This window comes from Salvelinus fontinalis, chromosome 10 (genome assembly GCF_029448725.1).
Source record: "Salvelinus fontinalis isolate EN_2023a chromosome 10, ASM2944872v1, whole genome shotgun sequence".
In the NCBI taxonomy this organism is placed as follows: domain Eukaryota; kingdom Metazoa; phylum Chordata; class Actinopteri; order Salmoniformes; family Salmonidae; genus Salvelinus; species Salvelinus fontinalis.
The window spans coordinates 19935179-19958596 of record NC_074674.1 but is presented as its reverse complement, the minus strand read 5'-3'; the positions used below and the strand labels follow the sequence as shown (position 1 = coordinate 19958596).

The 23418-nt window shown below is 44.6% G+C and overlaps 1 protein-coding gene across 1 annotated transcript; it reads right to left on the bottom strand.

Annotated features, from left to right (window-relative positions):
• Positions 1-17384: 17384 nt before the first annotated feature.
• On the bottom strand, positions 17385-22785 carry LOC129863778 (alpha-2B adrenergic receptor). The gene has a single exon (XM_055936032.1). The coding sequence runs from the start codon at positions 21160-21162 to the stop codon at positions 19507-19509; it is 1656 nt and encodes a 551-aa protein (XP_055792007.1). The 5' UTR covers positions 21163-22785; the 3' UTR covers positions 17385-19506.
• Between the last annotated feature and the right edge of the window lie 633 nt (positions 22786-23418).

Here is a 23418-nt window from a genome sequence, read left to right as displayed (position 1 = left end):
TACATTCATGCTGAGAACAGCCAGTTCCATCTCATCCAAAAGATGCTCTATTGGGTTGAGCTCTGGGGACTGAGCAGGCCACTCAAGTAAACTGAACTCACTGTCATGTGCCAAGCAATGTTTTTCCACTCCTCAAGTGTCTAGTGTTGGTGATTGCATGCCCACTGGAGCCACTTCTTCTTGTTTGTAGCTGATATGAATGGAACCCGGTGTGGTGCAATAGCCCATCCGTGAGAAGGATCAACGAGTTGTTCATTCCAAGATGTCGTTCTGCGCACCACTGTTGTACTGCAACGATATTTGTCTGTTTGTGGCCCGCCTGTTAGCTTGCACGATTCTTGCCATTCTCCTTTGACCTCTCAACAACGAGCTGTTTTCACCCAGAGGAATGCCTCTGACTGGATGTTAGTCGCATCATTTTCAGTAAACCTTAGACACTGTCATGCACAAAAAGCCCAGGAGGGCGGCCTTTTCTGAGATAGTGGATCCGCGCCTGGTTCCGATGATCATACCATGCTCAAGGTCGCTTAGAATGGGCAAAACAAGTGACCGAGCGTTCAATCAAACAGTAACTGAATGTCTCGATGCCTGTCTGCCTGCTTTATATAGCAAGTCACGGCCACGTGACTCACTGTCTGTAGGAGCGATCCATTTTCGTGAACAGAGTGATGTACCTAATAAACTGTCCGGTGAGTGTATGTTACCCTAAGAGTTGTGCAAGATTGGTAGAATCATTCAAAATGATTCACAGCTGTAATAGCTGCCAAATTTCCTTCCACTAAGTGTTAACTCTGGGATGTGAAGACCTACGGCATCAACACATCTTCTGTATATTTTTCTTTCACTATTAAACTGTGGAGAAAGTTGTGTAGATTGGCATGAAAAAAATACACTGTAATCCCTTTTTAGATAAAAAAAAATGATCTCAGCAAATTGTGGCGACTGTATACATTATTTAATCTGGTTTATTAATAAAATACCCATCCTGTGAGATACACACTTTCAACTGGCAAGGCGATGAAAGGACTGTGTCCATACACACACACACACACACACACACACACACACACACACACACACACACACACACACACACACACACACACACACACACACACACTTTGCCATCTGGTACATTCACACACACATAACATTGAGGCGATCTTGGGCTTGTCCTCATACCCTAGCATCTAGGTCACTGATGCCAGACAACCATCTGGTTGCTGGCCCGTCCGCCTTTTTAACCACACAATTGAATATACTAAGTAGTGAAGCAGTAGTGAGTACTGTGTAGAAACCAGCAGAGGAAGAGAGGGAGTGATGCCCCTCACGTTGTCACGTTCCTGACCTATTTCTGTTAGTTTGTTGTATGTGTTAGTTGGTCAGGACGTGAGTTTGGGTGGGCATTCTATGTTTTCTGTTTCTATGTTGGTTTATGGGTTGCCTGGTATGGCTCTTAATTAGAGGCAGGTGTTTGGCGTTCCTCTAATTATTAAGAGTCATATTTAGGTAGGTTGTTTCACAGTGTTCTTTGTGGGTGGTTGTCTCCTGTGTCAGTGTTTGTCGCACCATACGGGACTGTTTCGGTTTGTTTGTTCATCGTTAATTTATGTGTAGGCTATTTTCCCTGTTCGTGCGTTATTCGTGTTATGTGAGTCCGTCGTCCAGGTCTGTCTACACCGTTTGTTGTTTTGTTAGTTTATTAGTCAAGTTCGTGTTTTCGTGTTATTCTTTAATAAATTATGTCTTCAAACTCCGCTGCATTTTGGTTCCCTCACTACTCCTCCTTTTCGGTTGAAGAGGAGGAGGACCGCCGCCGTTACACACGTTCTCATCCCCTCAGCACAGTAATTAATATTACAGCCAAATGAAGCCTATACATCCTTTTTTTTTAATTTTTTTATTTTTTTTTTACCTTTATTTAACTAGGCAAGTCAGTTAAGAACAAATTCTTATTTTCAATGACGGCCTAGGAACAGTGGGTTAACTGCCTGTTCAGGGGCAGAACGACAGATTTGTACCTTGTCAGCTCGGGGATTTGAACTTGCAACCTTCTGGTTACTAGTCCAACGCTCTAACCACTAGGCTACGCTGCCGCCCCTGTTTCCACAGCACTGCCAAGACTGAGATGACCGTATACCCATGTTCCTAAAAACACACGCACACACACACACACACACACACACACACACACACACACACACACACACACACACACACACACACACACACACACACACACACACACACACACACACACACACACACACACACACACACACACACACACTCACATGCCTATCCCAAAACACACACACACCCCCTGAAAATGAACATACATACCCTTGTCCCAAAACACACACACCATTTCACACACATCTCACAGACACTTCCCACTGGGCACAGACGTCAACTCAACATCTATTCCACGTTGGTTCAGCGTAATTTCATTGAAATTATTTGGAAACAACATCGATTCAACCAGTGTGTGCCTAGTGGGTTGCAGTAATCCACACACTCACCTACCATTTCAGTCTTAGCGTAACATACCCATACTAACGGATTCATGGAAATAGTCCATAGATCTTAACCTAAAGCAGAGAGATTTGTAAGGTGCACTGAAGCATGGTACTGCATGACACACACTTAGTGAAACACATTAAATAAACACCTTCGGTGCATTAATTTCTACAATAATATGAAAGGCCACACACATCAAAAACAGGACAGTCCCGAGACCCTTCCTGGCCTATGTCTGAGGGTTGAGAGAGAAAGAGACTAGAAAAGAGAGAGCGAAATAAAAATGACCAAGATCCTTTTTTTTCTTTTGAAGCACACAACATGAAAAGGTAGTCAGTAAACACAATGCTTTTTCTACAAACAGGGCATTCGGACCCCTTCCCTTTTCCCACATTTTGTTACGTTTCAGCCTTATTCTCAAAGTGATGAAAATAACTTTTCCTCATTGATCTACAGACAATACCCCATAACGACAAAGACATTTTTTGTACATTTATTAAAAATAAAAAACAGATATAACTTATTTACATAAGTATTCAAACCCTTTGCTATGAGACTCGAAATTGAGCAAAGGCGCATCCTGTTTCCATTGATCATCTTTGAGATGTTTTTACAAATTGTTTGGAGTCCACCTGTGGTCAATTCAATTGATTGGAAATGATTTGGAAAGGCACACACCTGTCTATATAAGGACCCACAGTTGACAGTGCATGTCAGAGCAAAACCAAGCCATGAGGTCGAAGGAATTGCCTATAGAGCAAGATCTGGGTGAAGAGTACCAAAACATTTCTGCAGCATTGAAGGTCCCCGAGAACACAGTGGCCTCCATCATTCTTAAATGGAAGAAGTTTGGAACTTCCAAGACTCTTCCTAGAGCTGGCCACCCGGCCAAACTGAGCCGTCGGTGGAGAAAGGCCTTGGTCAGGGAGGTGACCAAGAACCCGATGGTCTCTCTGACAGAGCTCCAGAGTTCCTCTGTGGAGATGGCAGAACCTTCCAGAATGACAACATCTCTGCAGCACTCCACCAATCAGGCCTGTATGGTAAAGTGTCCAGACGGAAGCCACTCATCAGTAAAATGCACCTAACAGCCTGCTTGGAGTTTGCCAAAAAGGCACCTTAAGGACTCTCAGACCATGAGAAACAAGATTCTCTGGTCTGATGAAACCAAAATGTAACTCTTTGGCCTGAATGCCAAGCGTCATGTCTGGAGGAAACCTGGCACCATCCCTGCGGTTAAGCATGGTGGTGGCATATGTTTTTTAGCGTCATGGAATACGGGTGTCATGACTGTAAGGATCCAAATGGGTCAGATCAGCTTGGCAGTAACCAGACTCTCTCTCACCCACAGAAAATGGGAGGAGGGAGCTGCTGTGGGGGTTGACACCTCAGGAACGGAGATCCAGAGAACATCCCTCTCCAATTCACTATTCACCTTTGTCTCCAGAGTTTCCCGCAAAAAAAGAAATACGGGGCGCCAACTTAACATGCATGATGCTTTGATGAACAACTCTCAAAGCAATAATGTTCTAGTCCAAATGCTGCCGACCAAAGACGATCAGTTAATGAACACAATAACCAAGTTGGGTGACAAAACAGTGGAACTCATTGAAGTCGCTGACCAAATGATTGATGAGAGAACCGAAGTGAGAGACGGAAAAATGTATCTCCAAGCAAGCGGAGGAAATCTCATTACTGAATCTCTCGCTCCTCACTCAACATCTCTATCTGTAAACCATGACATATAAGTATGAGGCTGAACGGAGCCAGTGCAACACTCACGTGTCTAAAATAAGTACTCTAAACACCCAAGTGGACTCTGCGATGCAGTAGAATACTTCCCTTAGGTACCATCTGGAGGAATTCCAGAATGGTCACGCGCTACAACGTGACTACCCAAACAGTCAACCAAGTTCACAACCGGAGCTCGGTACACAAAGGAGTGAAGACGACAGAAGGTTTCAGACTTTGCCTCACTCAGGTGTCCCCCAGTCTTCTCCTCTTGGTCCTTCGGCACAGAGTAATATGGTGCCTCCTCGCCAACAAAACCAAAGCTTGGTTTCTCCTCTTGGCCTTTCGGCCCAAGTTTCCCCACAGGATGAAGCCAACCTTCTCCGCGCACTTGGCACGGAATGCCTTGACAAAATTGTCAAAAACTTCTGCACCTTTGACCCCGTTCCAGGGAAGCCAAACAACACTCAGTAGACATAGACAACGCATTGGATGGCTACCCGAACACTACTGGTACTGACAGGCTTTACCTGCGAACATCGAAAAGACACATAAGAAGGTTAATCCATATACAACAGCAACACGTGCAAAACGACTACACAAAACTTGCCATGGCTTTGAAAATAGAATTCAGTGGTTCTGCAACTCACAAACATGACAACTCGCTGGCTAACATTGTCAAACAAGCTCGGAATTTTGAATTTAATTAAATTTATTTTGGGCAACAGACATACAACAAAGTGCACAGTGTGGACCCAGAGGATATCACTTGAAAGTATTAATTTAAACGCTTGTTCCAAAGTGGTCCTCGATGGAATGAAGACCCACACGCATACTGTCATAGGCTTCATTCAGCTTACTTTGGCCTACGTCGTTACAGCCCAGATTAGTTTGCCAATCTCAGAAATTAGAGAGCTTGTGAGCACAGTTTTTAAGGCATCAAAAGTGGATAGTTTGGTCCCACTGATGGATTGGAAAAACAACCAATAGGTAACCGTGCTGTCTCCACTGACCACACTGTCTTCTAACGCTGGCTGCAACACTGTCATCCACAAGGAGTATCTGTTGACCAGGACCCCTTGGGAAAAATGTATTTCGACACCTCTTGATATCTCGTAACATCCAATGGGCAAACCTGATAGACTATCCTTTTCGTGTTTTCGCAGAAAGATATCCTTGGCTCAGTTCACAGGTATTGGAACGGTTTCCACACGTGGACGTTGTGGTGACTGGCAGGCCACGACAGCCACTGAGAGTTTTGAAGCACAAACACCAGGAGATTTGGTTGAAAGGTTATAGCCAATCGAATAACAACGCGGCTGCTGACAACTCGTACAAAGGGTCTGACCTATTCACTGGTGGATGGGTCCCGAGACACAAAGGGGGGAATACTAGCCCAGACCCATGATGAGCCTCGTTGAGGCCAGTGGGAGGATCCAGACTGCGGGCAACACTGTACGAGATATCACGACCAGGTGTCCCACACTGGTCGTAAAAGTTCGGTGGACTCCCCCCCCCCCCCCCCCCCCCCCCATTAAACATTTTAAATAATCATTCCTTGCCATGTGTAGTCTCAACTACAATACAACTAGTAATATGCTTTAATCATGTGTTCTGGTAGGATAACATTTCGGTATGAATTGGTAAAGTAGCTGGTTGCCTTGGGTAACAGTACCAGGAACAGTCAGTCCAGCCACAATCAGTAAGGAGGTTAGAGACCTAACAATTCAAACTGATAACAGCAACAGAGGAGGTAGTGATCACTCAGATTGCAACACGTTGAAGGGAATCTCCAAAAAACTCTTCTGATGGTTAACACACATGCCGCTAATAAATAGAACCCTCCATTCAGGGGAAAGTTATTAGAAGTCATGAACCATGATCACACCGCGTACGACTGGTTCAGTGCTTCTAGAGTACTTCTGTCGTGAGGTTAGCTCCTCCGTGGATAACATAGCTATGAAGAGACTTTTTCATACCTATCGCCACTACAGTGGTGTAAGAGACATTGACTTCTAGTAAAACCCCTATAGGTCCCCTATATGGTATATGGCTTGAGGTCGGCACCGATTCTTACTGACACACGGTCACTGACATGGATGATCATGATCTGATGACGTCAGACTCATTCTGAACAGGTTGCAGCCTACCATGATACTTGGTGTTCTTTCCCTTGCATATGCGCTTGTGTAAGCATAAATTCACATGTACAATGGAACATTTAGTGAGGATTTATACTAGGATCACTTAAGGGTCCAAGCAAAATACCAGCCTTGGTAAAGTTGTAAATAGACCCTGAAGCCCCTTTGACTCTACAGCACATTAATCACCAGTTTCTCCTCAGAGGTCCATAGGTCATCCCTGTAGACTTTCCGAAGCTAGTGCCTTACAGCTGTAGACTTATCATGTAGTTATCAATTTAGGATAGTGCCCTAAGCAACATACCGCTAAGAAGGATCTCCCCCAGATTAGACAAAATGCCATGGTAGTAATTTAGCCAAGACCGTGGACATATAGAAGAGTCCAAATAGATGATTAAGGTGTGGTAACTATATTTTGTATATCTTTTGTTTGTGTTTCTATTCATTTTTCTTTCATTTTCTTTGACACTTAGGAAGTGATACTGCCACAAACAAGTTCCCCGTACAACCACTAGTTAGTGTAACATGTAATGATGTATTGCATGAGTGTTGTGCGTTATTAATGTCTGTCTAAGTTAATGCCTAGATCCACCAGCCTGGACGACGGATCAGGAACGACGATCCACAACCAGGAGATCCCCTGGCCAATCTTGTGGTGGTCTGCAGCTTGCAGGAATCCTACCAGGGTAAACCACCAAAGGGGGTCTGCTATGATGACCTACAAACCAGGACATCCCATGGTCATTTTTGTGGTGGGTTGCAACTTGCAGAATCCTTCCTAGATTGAACCCAACAGAGGGGGACTGTCATGAATGTCCTGTGAGGATCTGAATGGGTCAGATCAGCTTGGCAATAACCAGGCCCTCTCTCACCCATAGAAGAGGGGAGGAGGGAGCTGCTGTGGGGGTTGACACTTCACACCCTGTTGTAAATTAAAGGAAAGAAGATACAAAGAACATCCCTCTCCAAATTCAGTACAGTAATGTTCCTTTGTTTCCATAGAGTTTCCCGCTGAAACTTTAACATGTTCAAAAGCGAATACAGGAACAATATTTCTAACATAAGAATGTGTGCAATGGTCAGAGGTGATCTGAAGAATAATAATTGAATTTTGGTTGTTATTTTGTGATGCCATTAAAAGTGTTATGAAGGAAATACTGTAACTTGAAAAGTATATACACTACATGTACAAAGTCGCCATCCACATTTAATTGACAGCCATTGTTGCCATTAATGCTAGTTAGTGCTAGTTTGACCACCAGAGGGCATCTTTGAGAAGCATTTGATAGTCTTCCATATTGGCTGTACTAGAGAATTTATATCCTTTTTTGTAAGAACATAGTATATGGGATTGATTTTAAGAAATGTAGCTTAATTAATTTTATTAATATTATGGTGCTTCTATTCCAATAATTAAAAAAATACTAAACCCTCATGGTTTCCATTAGGAAAATACGGCATTGTACAACCTCACGGTCGGGAGTAAGCTACTGTACTAAGAGCATAACATTTACACACCTAATTGTAGTCTAACCATGACCAAAACAGAGATTCAGGGAAAATAAAAATCTAATTGATTTACCAAGACCAGTCTCCACGCTTGTCTCAGAGCAGCGCAAAACGGTGCTGAAATACATGACCACACGCCGGTAGGCTATTCTTGAACATGGGGTGAGACATTCTTACTAATTTGTAAATAAAGCCAGTTTGTTGTTTTAGAATGAGTTATTTGTGTTATTAGAGGGAGAGAAACCAAAAGCCCACCATCGCCTCATTCGTCTCCCAGTCGGCACGGGTATCGAACCAGAATCGGTAGCAACACAGTTTGCACTGCGATGCAGTGTCTTAGACTGCTGCGCCACTCAGGAAGCCAGATCCACAAAGTTTTTGATCCTGATCAATTGTCTTGCACAAAGTAACTATTGTCCTGCTAATAGCCCATATTGGCGCTACACGACGTGACTGTAGGGAGTAGGCTACAGTACTGCAGTAAGAGCAAAATAATCCTAACATTTCCACACCTTAATTGTAGTCTAACCAATACCCAAACGGCGATTCAGGGAATAAAAAAAATCTCATTAATTTATAAAGACCAGTCCCCATGCTTGTCTCAGAGCAGTGCGAAATAGTGAAGAAATAGCTGACCACACGAAGGTAGGCTATTGCTTGAAATCCTATCGCTTCTAACGACAATATGCATTTTAAATAAGACCTATATCACTTTGAACAGAACATTACTCAGCACTAGTGAGACTCATGTCACCTACGGTAGGCCTACGGTATATCTAAAATAAATACATTTCAATCAAGTGACTCTCGATTAGGGCTTTCAGGAGGAACGGAAAATATACTGGAGACATTTCAAAAATACTGGTAGACTTGAGGATTTTGGTCACGGACAGTGCTATTCGCAAACACCATCATCAGATGCCTGTGTTACACCGAACGCAAAAGTCTGGGAAAATGAACAGGTACAGTAGGCTACAATACTGTAATGTAGGCCTAATAATGCAAAAAAAATTATGCTTAAATAAATTGACAGCTGGTATTTACTGTATGCTGCACATTTTTACATTGTATTCCATTTCCAGCAAAACTATTAATGTCACGCGCTGACCTTAGTATTCTATGTTTTCTGTATTCTTTTGGTCAGGTCAGGGTGTGACGAGGGTGGGTATGATTGTTTTGTATTGTCTAGAGTTTTTGTATGTCTAGGTGTGTGTGTAGTCTAGGCATATGTAGGTCTATGGGGGCCTGAATTGGTTCCCAATCAGAGGCAGCTGTTTATCGCTGTCTCTGATTGGGGATCCTATTTAGGTTGCCATTTTCCAGTTTGGTTTGTGGGTTATTGTCTATGTGATGTTGCATGTCTGCACTTGTTATTATTAGCAGCACGTTAGTTTGTTTAGGGTTCTTTGTGGTCTTTCTTTATTAAAAGGAAGATGTATTATAATCATGCTGTGCCTTGGTCTCATCGTTACGACGAACGTGACAATTCAAGCGATCAACTCACTAATGGATGAAGATGCGCTCGGCAAAGTCCATCAATTGCTACAGAAAAAAGGAAGAAGATCAAGCAAGCCGAGTCCCAAGCATCCTCTCAAACTCCATGTGTGGGGGGCAATTTCTCACCAGGGACTAGGCTCATATTTGATTTTTGATGGTAAGATAACCTATTTACCAAGCAAAGGTACATTAAATATTGTAGCCTACACCTCACAGACATGTGTTCCACAATAATTCACTGTTGCCTCTTTTTTCAGGTTTCCATGGCTTGAGATATGTTTGAGGAAAATAATCATCAAGAGATATGCTGGACCCTATGTCAGAGGTGTTTCTGGGACCACATCGTTTCTTTCAGGGCAGGATTATAGCAATGTTTTATGTTTAGGCCTATTTACATGTATATTTCTACTATTATACCTAAGGTTAGCTGTTAGGCTATATGTATTTTAATCTTCTCCAAATGCAGACAATGACCCAAACCAAATTGGGGGATTTTCACACCTACAGCAGCTGGGCTATGAAGAGTTGCGTGTCAATTCATAAACCATGTGCCACGGAATCTCTTCCCAACTACTTTGCAGTCTATATTGCTCTCTGACATTTTGCATTTGTTTGATGTCTTGAGTTAGAAATGTAACACTTTAGAGTACCTAAGCATCAAATACATTGCAGATTGTGGATTTTCACACCTACAGTAGCTGGGCTCTGAAGAGTCTATTTTCCTGCTAATAGGAAACATTGTTTGCATGATGGGCTACACCTGCTACAGTACTACACCTGCTACAGTACTACAGTACTACACCTGCTACAGTACTACACCTGCTACAGTACTACAGTACTACACCTGCTACAGTACTACAGTACTGGTGAAAACCTGTTTTCATAATGCCTCCAGCTGTACATCACTACTGTAAAGAAAAACACAGCATCTTGTTTACATTCTTTATTGTAACCACAATGTCACAAATAATTTGTATTTACCTTTCCAATTACATTTAGAGTTTGGGATTTGCAAAAACCTTAGTGTAACAGCAGTTTTAGTACGTAATATGCTACACTCCAGTTACAGCTTGTTCTGATCAAGTAGAAACTTTGTTTATTTAATGGCACCACAAATGTGAATTAATATTTACAAAACAATTTACTAAATAAAACGCATAACAAAATTGCAACATTTTCTAAAAATGTAACCTTTAACTAGGCAAGTCAGTTAATAAGAACAAATTCTTATTTACAATGACGGCAAAACCCAGATGACGCTGGGCCTATTGTGTGCCACCCTATGGGACTCCCAATCACAGCCGGAGTTCAAACCAGGGACCATAGTGATGCCTCTTACACTGAGATGCTATGCCTAAAACTGCCGTGCCACTCGGAAGCCATGAACAATATGACCAATATAAACTCAGCAAAAAAAGAAACGTCCCGTTCTCAGGACCCTGTCTTTCAAAGATAATTCTTAAAAATCCAAATAACTTCACAGATCTTCATTGTAAAGGGTTTAAACACTGTTTCCCATGCTTGTTCAATGAACCATAAACAATTAATGAACATGCACCTGTGGAACGGTCGTTAAGAAACTAACAGCTTACAGACTGTAGGCAATTAAGGTCACAGTTATGAAAACTTAGGACACTAAAGAGGATTTTCTACTGACTCCAAAAGAAAGATCAACACCAAAAGAAAGATGCATGAACGTGCCTTAGGCATGCTGCAAGGAGGCATGAGGACTGCAGATGTGGCCAGGACAATAAATTGCAATGTCTGTACTGTGAGACGCCTAAGACAGGGAGACAGGACGGACAGCTGATCGTCCTCACAGTGGCAGACCACGTGTAACAACACCTGCACAGGATCGGTACATCCGAACAGCACACCTGCGGGACAGGTACAGGATGGCAACAGCAACTGCCAGATTTACACCAGGAACGCAATAGGCTGAGAGAGGCTGGACTGAGGACTTGTAGGCCTGTTGTAAGGCAGGTTCTCACCAGACATCACCGTCAACAGTGTCGCCTATGGGCACAAACCCACTGTCGCTGGACCAGACAGGACTGGCAAAAAGTGCTCTTCACTGACGAGTCGTGGTTTTGGCAAATCTGGTGCAGTCCATGAGGAGGAGATGCACTGCAGTACTTAATGCAGCTGGTGGCCACACCAGATACTGACTGTTACTTTTGATTTTGAAAGTGGTTCGAAGCCTGAATACCAACACAAGATGGAGAAGAAAACTCCCCGCTCAGACAATTGCTGGTACAGTTGTCCTAAGAAAAGTATCTAGAGAAGTGAATTTAAGTGGGACCACTCGACTACCCTTCTCAAATCACCGTAGTATGCTACTCTCATCACCCAATGGGAACCATCGAAGCCGTTGGCTAGCCTTTCTTCAAAGGAGCATCGTACACAGTGGGCAACAGTAGAAGAGACGGGTCCGGATACCTTTCGGACAATCAGAGCCTTACGAGCATACAACTGAAAGGCCCATCACCCTTTCTATGGAGGGCTGGTTCCGACAGAGATCCACATCAAACGAAGGCATTTAAACGTAAATACATTCATGATTTCTTACTTCGTGTGCAAAGTCTATGATTACTTTGAGAATAGTTTCTAAAATGTATCAATGATAAAGTGTTTATTTTTCTCTCTCTCTCTCTCTCTCTCTCTCTCTCTCTCTCTCTCTCTCTCTCTCTCTCTCTCTCCCACTCCATGTCGTTGTGTAAAAAGCCACCATATTGTGTCAGTCCACTAGGGACCTTTTCCTAATGTATTAAGTGTGTATGTTTATTCTGTGTTATCATTTAGTTAGTTAGTAAATAAATACTTACATATATTTGTATAGTACTGAATCATAAGTAAAGCTGGGTTTTTTGCAGATGCAGGAGGTTACGACTGTTCAGAATGATGATATGATATGAGGTTATGATTAATACATTGACTGTATTATGGATGTGATAGGTAAAGATCTTTAGAGTTTAATTTGGGAGATGGTTACTCTTTAAACAACCACTCTCGTTGTGCCCCAAATTCCTAATTATTACATGATTCATTTAATCGGGTAACAATTAAGCACAATTAGTTGATTAGATAAATAAGTCATAAGATTTATTTTTTTATTTCACCTTTATTTAACCTGGTAGGCAAGTTGAGAACAAGTTCTCATTTACAATTGCGACCTGGCCAAGATAAAGCAGAGCAGTTCGACACATACAACAACACAGAGTTACACATGGAGTAAAACAAACATACAGTAGAAAAATAAGTCTATATACAATGTGAGCAAATGAGGTGAGATAAGGGAGGTAAAGGCAAAAAAAGGCCATGGTGGCGAAGTAAATACAATATAGCAAGTAAAACACTGGAATGGTAGATTTGCAGTGGAAGAATGTGCAAAGTAGAGATAGAAATAATGGGGTGCAAAGGAGCTAAATAAATAAATACAGTAGGGGGAGAGGTAGTTGTTTGGGCTAAATTATAGATGGGCTATGTACAGGTGCAGTAATCTGTGAGCTGCTCTGACAGCGGGTGCTAAAAGCTAGTGAGGGAGATAAGTGTTTCCAGTTTCAGAGATTTTTGTAGTTCGTTCTAGTCATTGGCAGCACAGAACTGGAAGGAGAGACGGCCAAAGGAAGAATTGGTTTTGGGGGTGACCAGAGAGATATACCTGCTGGAGCGCGTGCTACAGGTGGGTGTTGCTATGGTGACCAGCGAGCTGAGATAAGGGGGGACTTTACCTAGCAGGGTCTTGTAGATGACCTGGAGCCAATGGCTTTGGCGACGAGTATGAAGCGAGGGCCAGCCAACGAGAGCGTACAGGTCTCAGTGGTGGGTAGTATATGGGGCTTTGGTGACAAAATGGATGGCACTGTGATAGACTGCATCCAATTTATTGAGTAGGGTATTGGAGGCTATTTTGTAAATGACATCTCCGAAGTCGAGGATCGGTAGGATGGGCAGTTTTACAAAGGTATGTTTGGCAGCATGAGTGAAGGATGCTTTGTTGCGAAATAGGAAGCCAATTCTAGATTTAACTTTGGATTGGAGATGTTTGATGTGAGTCTGGGAGGAGAGTTTACAGTCTAACCAGACACCTAGGTATTTGTAGCTGTCCACATATTCTAAGTCAGAACCGTCCAGAGTAGTGATGTTGGATGGGCGGAAAGGTGCAGGCAGCGATCGGTTGAAGAGTATGCATTTAGTTTTACTTGCATTTAAGAGCAATTGGAGGCCACGGAAGGAGAGTTGTATGGCATTGAAGCTCGTCTGGAGGGTTGTTAACACAGTGTCCAAAGAAGGGCCAGAAGTATACAGAATGGTGTCTTCTGCGTAGAGTTGGATCAGAGACTCACCAGCAGCAAGAGCGTCATCATTGATGTATACAGAGAAGAGAGTCGGTCCAAGAATTGAACCCTGTGGCACTCCCATGGCACCCCCATAGAGACTGCCAGAGGCCCAGAAAACAGGCCCTCCGATTTGACACACTGAACTCTATCAGAGAAGTAGTTGGTGAACCAGGCGAGGCAATCATTTGAGAAACCAAGGCTATCGAGTCTGCTGATGAGGATATGGTGATTGACAGAGTCGAAAGCCGTGGCCAGGTCAATGAATACGGCTGCACAGTATTGTTTCTTATCGATGGCGGTTAGGATATCGTTTAGGACCTTGAGCGTGGCTGAGGTGCACCCATGACCAGCTCTGAAACCAGATTGCATAGCGGAGAAGGTATGGTGGGATTCGAAATGGTCGGTAATCTGTTTGTTGACTTGGCTTTGGAAGACCTTAGAAAGGCAGGGTAGGATAGATATACTGTAGGTCTGTAGCAGTTTGGGTCAAGAGTGTCATCCCCTTTGAAGAGGGGGATGACCGCAGCTGCTTTCCAATCTTTGGGAATCTCAGACGACACGAAAGAGAGGTTGAACAGGCTAGTAATAGGGGTTGCAACAATTTCAGCAGATCATTTTAGAAAGAAAGGGTCCAGATTGTCTAGCCCGGCTGATTTGTAGGGGTCCAGATTTTGCAGCTCTTTCAGAACATCAGCTGACTGGATTTGGGAGAAGGAGAAATGGGGAAGGCTTGGGCGAGTTGCTGTGGGGGGTGCAGTGCTGTTGACCGGGGTAGGGGTAGCCAGGTGGAAAGCATGGCCAGCCGTAGAAAAATGCTTATTGAAATTCTCAATTATAGTGGATTTATCGGTGGTGACAGTGTTTCTTGTCCTCAGTGCAGTGGGCAGCTGGGAGGAGGTGTTCTTATTCTCCATGGACTTTACAGTGTGCCAGAACTTTTTTGAGTTTGTGTTGTAGGAAGCAAATTTCTCTTTGAAAAAGCTAGCCATGGCTTCTCTAACTGCCTGTGTATATTGGTTTCTAGCTTCCCTGAAATGTTGCATATCACGGGGGCTGTTCGATGCTATTGCAGAACGCCATATGATGTTTTGTGTTGGTTAAGGGCAGTCAGGTCTGGAGAGAACCAAGGGCTATATCTGTTCCTGGTTCTAAATTTCTTGAATGGGGCATGCTTATTTAAGATGGTGAAGAAGGCATTTTTTTTAAATCACCAGGCATCCTCTACTGACGGGATGAGATCAATATCCTTCCAGGATACCCCGGCCAGGTCGATTAGAAAGGCCTGCTCGCTGAAGTGTTTCAGGTCGATTTGACAGTGTTTGACAGTGATGAGTGGAGGTCGTTTGACCGCTGACCCATTACGGATGCAGGCAATGAGGCAGTGATCGCTGAGATCTTGGTTGAAAACAGCAGAGGTGTATTTAGAGGGCAAGTTGGTTAGGATGATATCTATGAGGGTGCCCGTGTTTACGGCTTTGGGGTGGTACCTGGTAGGTTCATTGATCATTTGTGTGAGATTGAGGGCATCAAGCTTAGATTGTAGGATGGCTGGGGTGTTATGCATGTTCCAGTTTAGGTCACCTAGCAGCACGAGCTCTGAAGATAGATGGGGGGCAATCAGTTCACATATGGTGTCCAGAGCACAGCTGGGGGCAGAGGGTGGTCTATAGCAGGCGGCAACGGCGAGAGACTTTTTTTTTAGAGAGATGGATTTTTAAAAGTAGAAGTTCAAATTGCTTGGGTACAGACCTGGATAGTAGGACAGAACTCTGCAGGCTATCTTTGCAGTAGATTGCAACACCGCCCCCTTTGGCCATTCTATCTTGTCTGAAAATGTTGTAGTTAGGAATGGAGATTTCAGAATATTTGGTGGTCTTCCTAAGCCAGGATTCAGACACGGCTAGAACATCCGGGTTGGCAGAGTGTGCTAAAGCAGTGAATAAAACAAACTTAGGGAGGAAGCTTCTAATGTTAACATGCGTGACAACCAAGGCTATTACGGTTACAGAAGTCATCAAAAGAGAGCGCCTGGGGAATAGGAGTGGAGCTAGGCACTGCAGGGCCTGGATTCACCTCTACATCACCAGAGGAACAGAGGAGGAGTAGGATAAGGGTATGGCTAAAAGCTATGAGAATTGGTCGTCTAGAACGTCCGGAACAGAGAGTAAAAGGAGGTTTCTGGGGGCGATAAAATAGCTTCAAGGTATAATGAATAGACAAAGGTATGGTAGGATGTGAAAAAAGTGGAGGTAAACCTAGGTATTGAGTGATGATGAGAGAGATATTGTCTCTAGAAACATCATTGAAACCAGGTGATGTCATCGCATGTGTGGGTGGTAGAACTGAAAGGTTGGATAAGGCTCTACAGTGAAATAAGCCAAAAACACTAACCAGAACAGCAATGGACAAGGCATATTGACATTAAGGAGAGGCGTGCTTAGTCGAGTGATCATAAGGGTCCAGTGAGTAGTGAGGTTGGTTGGGGTAACGGCGATTCAGACAGCTAGCCGGGCCATCGGTAGCAAGCTAGCATAGGATGGAGGTCTCTTTTTAGCCACCTCGTGCATTTCCAACGGTAGATTAGTGTGGTTCCGTGTGGTAGAGGGGATCAATCCAATTGGCAAAATAGATATAATTATAGTGACCCAAGAAAAATTGTCCGATAGACCTATTCAGATAGCAGCCGACAAGACAGCTAACGATTAGCGACAGAAGGGCCAGTTGGATAACTCCCTCGGGCAGATAACGTTGGTAGTTCAGTCGTGAAGGCCCGGTGGGGCTCCGCATCGGCAGTAAAACGGGTCCGGACAGGTGATTGTAGCCCAGGAGTGGCTGATGGAACTGATGGAACACTGATAGCAGCTGGCTAGCTCCGGAATAATTGATGTTTGCTACGCGATCGACGTAAGCCAACACTGATAGCAGCTAGCTAGCTAAGAGATCCAAGTGTAAATGTCCAGAGCTTGCGGTTGAAATCCGGGGATATGGAGAGAAAAATAGGTCCGGCATGTTCTGGTCTGAGTCGCGTAGGATGGCTGGGGTGAAAGTAAAGTCACGACAGGGGACAAGTCAGGATCGAGGGAAAGATAAAGGGGGAAAGCACAGAGAGATCCTTCATGATAACCTGCTACAGAGCACTCAGGACCTCAGAATAGGGTGAAGTTCACCTTCCAACAGGACAACGACCCTAAGCACACAGCCAAGACAACGCAAAAGTGGCTTCGGAACAAATCTCTGAATGTCGTTGTGGCCCAACCAGAGCCCGGACTTGAACCCGATCTAATATCTCTGGAGAGACCTGAAAATAGCTGTGCAGCGACGCTCCCCATCCAACCTGACGGAGCTTGAGAGGATCTGCAGAGAAGAATGGGAGAAACTCCCCAAATACAGGTGTGCAAAGCTTGTAGCGTCATACCCAAGAAGATTCGAGGCTGTAATCGCTGCCAAAGGAGCTTCAACTGACTAAATGGTCTGAATAATGTGATATTTCAGTGTTTTATCTTTAATACGTTTGCAAAAATGAGAGAAAAAAAACTGTTTTTGCTTTGTCATTATGGGGTATTGTGCTTGGATTGATGAGGGAACAACATTTTTTTATCCATTTCAGAATAAGGCTGTATTGTAACAAAAAGTCAAGGGGTCTGAATACTTTCCAAATGCAGTGTAAATACCGTAGATGTTTTATTTATTGAATTTTGTACAATACACCAGCTTGTTCAGTCAAGGACATTTATGAAAAACACATAAATAAAGATATTATTATGGGTTTGTTGGTTGACACGGAATTTGAGAATATGCATTCATAGGCATGCATTCTGTAAAACATGCAACCACACACACACAAACACACACAGAGAGAGAGAGAGAGAGAGTGAGAGAGAGAGAGGACTCAGCACTGTCTTGTCTCCAGGTAGTGCCTGGGCAATAGAGTCTGTTTTGCGTCTTTCATCCATTTCACAGATTAGCGTTTACATTTTTTCCTGCTGTAGTATTCCCGTTCCGGTTTTCCCGTTGTAGCCCGAGGTGTGCAGTGCCACCATGCTTTTCCCAGAAGGAGGTAGAATGTTCCTGGGATCACGCAGAGGATACTCTCCTCCTCATTGCTCTGGGTGGTGGTTAACTCCACAGGGAATATTGAGAGGAGAGGACACTCCATACATCACAACACAGAACACACACCCCAGGCTAGAGAGGCCGAGAGGGAGATGGAGAGAGAGTGTGTGTTTGTGTGTGTGTGTGGTCTTGTGAGTTCCTCATGCTCTCATCTTTATCTCAGATATAAAAAACACCATTAGTGATTTCCTCTGTTCCAGTAAAACCCGTAGGCCATCACACAACAAACACACACACACACACACACACACACACACAGTATTTAATAACTACTACTGCAGACCCGCTCTAAACCCAACATATTACATTACTGAGGCCTTGGTCATATCAAAAACACATTTCACTTTTCGTGTGTTTACATTAATTTCATACTTATATTAAAACATAAAGGTGCATTTCTGGTACTGATAACAAGACACAAATACAGCTGGGTTGTCCCCTATAAAACATGTCCGTCACAGGGTTTGAGTTTACGACAGAGGCCAGTCATCATCCAAGGTGTAAAGCAACGTTTCCCAAACTCGGTCCTCAGGACCCCAAGGGGTGCACGTTTTGGTTTTTGCCCTAGCACTACACAGCTGATTCAAATAATCAAAGCTTGATGATTAGTTGATGACTGGAATCAGCTGTGTAGTGATAGGGCAAATAAACCAAAACCTGCACCCCTTGTGGTCCCGAGGACCGAGTTTGGGAAACCCTGGTGTAAAGGATGTAATGTTCTCTGTCTGTCCTTAGACACCTGGACAAACTCTCTTCACACACTACAAGTTCTTGAACACAGAACTCCAGGAACACATTCTACTGCACACGTTCTACCACACATTCTCCTGCCCAATCTGTGTCCTTGCAGTGGACAGTACCTGGTAATATCTAAGAACACTCTCCTGATACTGCGTCCTTGAAGTTCATAGTGGCCAGTCACAAGGCTAGAGGTAATGGCTGTGGGAATCCAGTTATACAGACAGACAAATTATTCAACAGAGAGCAGCCTTGGTTTGCTTATAGAGAGGAACGATGCAAGCAGTGATATACTTCAGCAATAAGGCACGAGGAGGTTTGGTATATGGCTGATATACCACGGCTAAAGGCTGTTCTTAAGCAAGACGCAACGTGGAGTGCCTGGATACAGCCCTTGGCCGTGGTATATTGGCGATATATCACAAACCCCCAAGGTGCCTTATTGCTATTATAAACTGGTTACCAACGTAATTACAGCAGTACAAATAAATGTTCTGTCATAACTGTGATATACCATGGCTGTCAGCCAATCAGCATTCAGAGTTCGAACCACTCAGTTTATAATGTAATTTGAGCAACACGTCCTCATGACTGATGGCCCTGTTTTGTTCCGATCACTAAACAAGTGGTAACAGAGTTATTTTTTTTAGGTATATTGCGTCCCTCCCTCCCTCCTCTCCCACTGCCCCCAATGGGATCAGAGCATCTTGATCTACTCCAGCATTCCATAGTTCAGCCTTTTGTTATCTGATCTAACAGAATGTTCAGCAAAGGACGTATTCAGCAGATTGTCTGTGGTTTCTTACACAAGAAAGCTAAAAGCTATCCTTACAGTATATCCACTCTAGAAGTCATTGTCCTCAGTGTCCTTACACAGCATATACTCTAAAAGAAGGTGTCGCTACACAGTATCCACTCTAGAAGTTTGTCCCCTTGGTGTCCCTACAGAGGATCTTCTTGAAGGCCTTCCTGAAGTCCTGGTTGAAGATGGTGTATATGACAGGGTTCAGACAGGAGTTGCAGTAGCCAATCCAGAAGAAGAACTTGAAGAGGGGATCAGGGAGAGAGCAGGTCTCAGGACAGATGGCCTGCAGCGAGTAGGAGAAGAAGAAAGGGAACCAACAGATGACAAACACCCCGATTACCACAGCCAGGACAAACGTGAAGCGCTTCTCGCGGTTCACCATGGCCTTGCGCCGAGACATTGGCGTGGCCTGGGCCTTCCCTGGCCTGTCAGAGGCCAGCTTTGTGCTGGTGGGTGTGGCAACAGTCTTTTTGAACTTGTGAGAGGTCAGAGAAGAGAGAGGTTTAATTTTTAACCCTGCACCTCCAGACTTTGATCCTCCATTATTCTTAACTGTCCCGTTCCCTCTCCCCCCCTTTCCTTTTTCACTCATCTCTGCTTCTGCCTCGGAGCCAGAGCTGAAGCTGTCATCATTGGTGGTGTTTCTCTGTCTCTCCTCCTGTCTCTCACCCTGTCTGTGGGTCTCCTCAGGTTGGCTGTCTGCAAGGGGGAGTGTGGGGGAGCGAGCTATGGTGGGTGAAGGAGGCTGGGGTGAGGTGGGGACAGAGTTTGGTGAAGAAGGCTGGGTCTGGGGTTGTGGTTCAATCTGTGGGCCAGTAGGGGTCTTGGCCTGGGTCTCGCTCTGGGGAGGAGGAGACGAGGGGGAGGAGACAGGGAGACTCTTCGAAGGTACGGCATCCTTGGATTGTCCGTCTGCTTTCCCTCCCTCCCCTCTGTTGTGCTGTAGTTGGCTGATAGGCTTGGGCTGGAGGGTAATGACAGGTCCAGGTGCGTGGGCTGTTGGGTTGCTAGGAGTGTTGCTAGACGCGTTGCCGGGGGTTTTGTTAGGGTTGGGTTTTTCCCCTGGCGGACATCTTGTGTGTTGCTTGGCGATCTGGTAGATCCTGATGTAAACCCCGATCATGATGAGACACGGGGCGAAGAATGAGCCGATGGTGGAGTAGAGAATATACCAACGCTCGTTGTTCAGCTCACACACCTCCACCCCTCCCTCACTCTTATCCAGGGAGAGGAGGGGAGGGAAGGAGATGGCGGCCGAGAGAAGCCAGACCACCACGATTGCCGCCTTGATGCGTGCGGGGGTCCGTTGGGCGCCATAGGACACGGGCCGGGAGATGGACAGGTAGCGGTCCAAAGAGATGGCACAGAGGTGAGCGATGGAGGACGTGCAGAAGAGGACGTCCAACGCCAGGTAGATCTCACACCACAGTGAGCGGAATGCCCAGTATCCCTGAAGCTCATTGGCCAGCGAGAAGGGGATGATGAGGGTAGCCACCAGGATGTCGGCTGCGGCCAGCGAGACCAGGAAGAGGTTCTGTGGGCCGCGGAGCGAACGCGAGGTCAGTACGGCGATGATGACCAGGATGTTGCCCACGATGGTGAGGATCATCATGAGGGTGATCGCGGTGGCGAACAACGCAGTGGCCTCTGGGGAATAGGGTGGGGTTCGCAGTACTGTCTGGTTGCAGGGGGTGGGGCCGAAGGTGAAGCTGATGTTCAGGTTCACCCCTGGCCCTGACAGGCATGTAATATCTGGGGTCATGGCCATGGCGATGCCAGCTGAAACTAGACTTTTGGAGAAAACTCAGAAACTCACAGGGACAGTGAATTCTGTTTAGAGTGAGTGAAGAAGAAAGAAGAGATAGGTTTCTGTTATCTGCTAGCTTAATCCCTTGAGGAAGACTTGTTGTCCAGTGAGAGTGCAGCAAATGGAGGGGCTCTGACGCAGAAACAGAGACATGGCTGTTGGGCTCAAGAGGCGTCCACTTAGAACTTTACGCACTAGATGATTGAATTAAAATGAGAGAGAGAAAAAAAACATTGTACCGCTCTGCCCAAGGCATCACCGAGACTAACAACTTTGCCAGTGTGAAAATATCGTTTTGCTCCTCCAGTCACGCACTTTCTCTTTCATGTCTCTTTTCAACATCCAGGTGCGGATATATCCACTAAATCGTTATTGGGTATTCAAATAAATAATTACTTCATTAATCTCATTAAATTAGTCCATTCAATTACTAAGTATCTATTAACTAACACACACACCACTGATGCTTGGATAGTTATTCTTCTGGGGGAAATTATTAAATTGATTGAACAAGCGCTAGAAAAATGTGTCATCCAAACGTAGTGCTAGAAGCTGTAAAAGTCCTTCAGGCCATCCATAGACCGTGTTCTATTTAAATTAAATTCACTGAAGTAAAACGTCCTTAATTATAGCCTACCATGAAATCGGAACACTCCCCGAATCTCACCAGCGCAATGAAGCGCACCAGGACGCAGAGACGCATGGAACGATACTTGGGCTGATGAAATGCCTTTTAAAAAGTTGCTATTCATTCACATTCGTAGTGTAACCATATCACGCATTAGAGACAGTTTGAAGATGTAAAAAGTCACCCAACAATCTGCGCTCCTCAGCTTCCATCTGTCCAAAAGGACTAGGTGCCGAAACGAGACCCGCACTGAGCCGTCATCGTCAATAGATAAGGGATGGGTCCGAGAAGACTTCAGCCACAAACATCAGATCAGTTAATTAAATTGTAGGGAGAAAAAAAAACATATTCCTTTATCTGTCGATTGTTTGATATAGGGTATAGGCCTATGCTTTATAGTTCCTCTGAGCGCTGTGAAAGACTGGAATAAAACGGTGATGACAACACCTCACTGATTACATGATGATAATGTAACCATATTATACTGAATTGTTCCTCTCTTTTTTCCCGGTCTTTGATTATGCGCAACTCGACCAGGTCCACTCTCTATCAATGACGCACCGATAACAACAAAGACGCACTTATTTCTGAATCAACTTCATTTTTCCTTCAATAGTGCTTGAATAATGAGCGACTCTTGCGTATCCAGTTTGATGTTACTTTTTCCTTCACAAAGACGCACCGGCTTCGTGCCCCGTCCAACTGAGCCCCGTTAACTGCCCGAGCCGGGTTAACAACCGCGCCTCGATCTCCGCCCGTCTAACAGGAATGATGTCACGCAGCGTCAGGCAGTGGACCCTGTGACCATCACCGAGACATACACTCTACACAAACACACGCTATACACACACGCCTACGATGCCAATGCAACCAGTGCGACACAGCCTGTTGAGGTGTAGAGTTGAGATAGCTGTATTGATCTGGCTGGTAGAGGGGTTTTAGATGGGATGGCAGCAGTGGAGGCTGCTGAGGGAGGGAAAGCTCATAATAATGGATGGAATGGAATGGCTGGAATGGAGTGAATGGAATAGTATCAAACATGTGTTTGATGCCAGTCAACGGACTCCATTCCAGCTTTTATTATGAGCCGTCCTCCCATCAGCAGCCTCCACTGGAGGGCAGAGGGCATGAGAAAAAACATCACCTCTCCTGTCTTACTCATTCCTCTCTGAGACAGAGAAGAGTGTGTGTGTGTGTGTGTGTGTGTGTGTGTGTGTGTGTGTGTGTGTGTGTGTGTGTGTGTGTGTGTGTGTGTGTGTGTGTGTGTGTGTGTGTGTGTGTGTGTGTGTGTGTGTGTGTGTGTGTGTGTGTGTGTGTGATGGGCAGAGAGTAGAAGGCAGACAGAACCATTCGTCAAACCCAGCAAACACTCAAAACCACCTAGCGTCTTTACTGGACCAGGAAATGAGCAACTGACAGAGAACTCACACACAAGGTCTCAGGTAAGGATGGATTATATTCAATGATACAGTGTAGTGCCGAGAAACTTCTTAATCATGAAGCATGAAGACATGACCATTCCACATTTCACCAAAGGGACAAAATAATAATGGCTAACAATGTAAAAATAATTTTGATTATACAAAAAT

Coding starts and splice junctions, on each gene's coding strand:
- LOC129863778 (XM_055936032.1), bottom strand. CDS start 21,162: ATGGCCATGACCCCAGATATTACATGCCTGTCAGGGCCAGGGGTGAAC.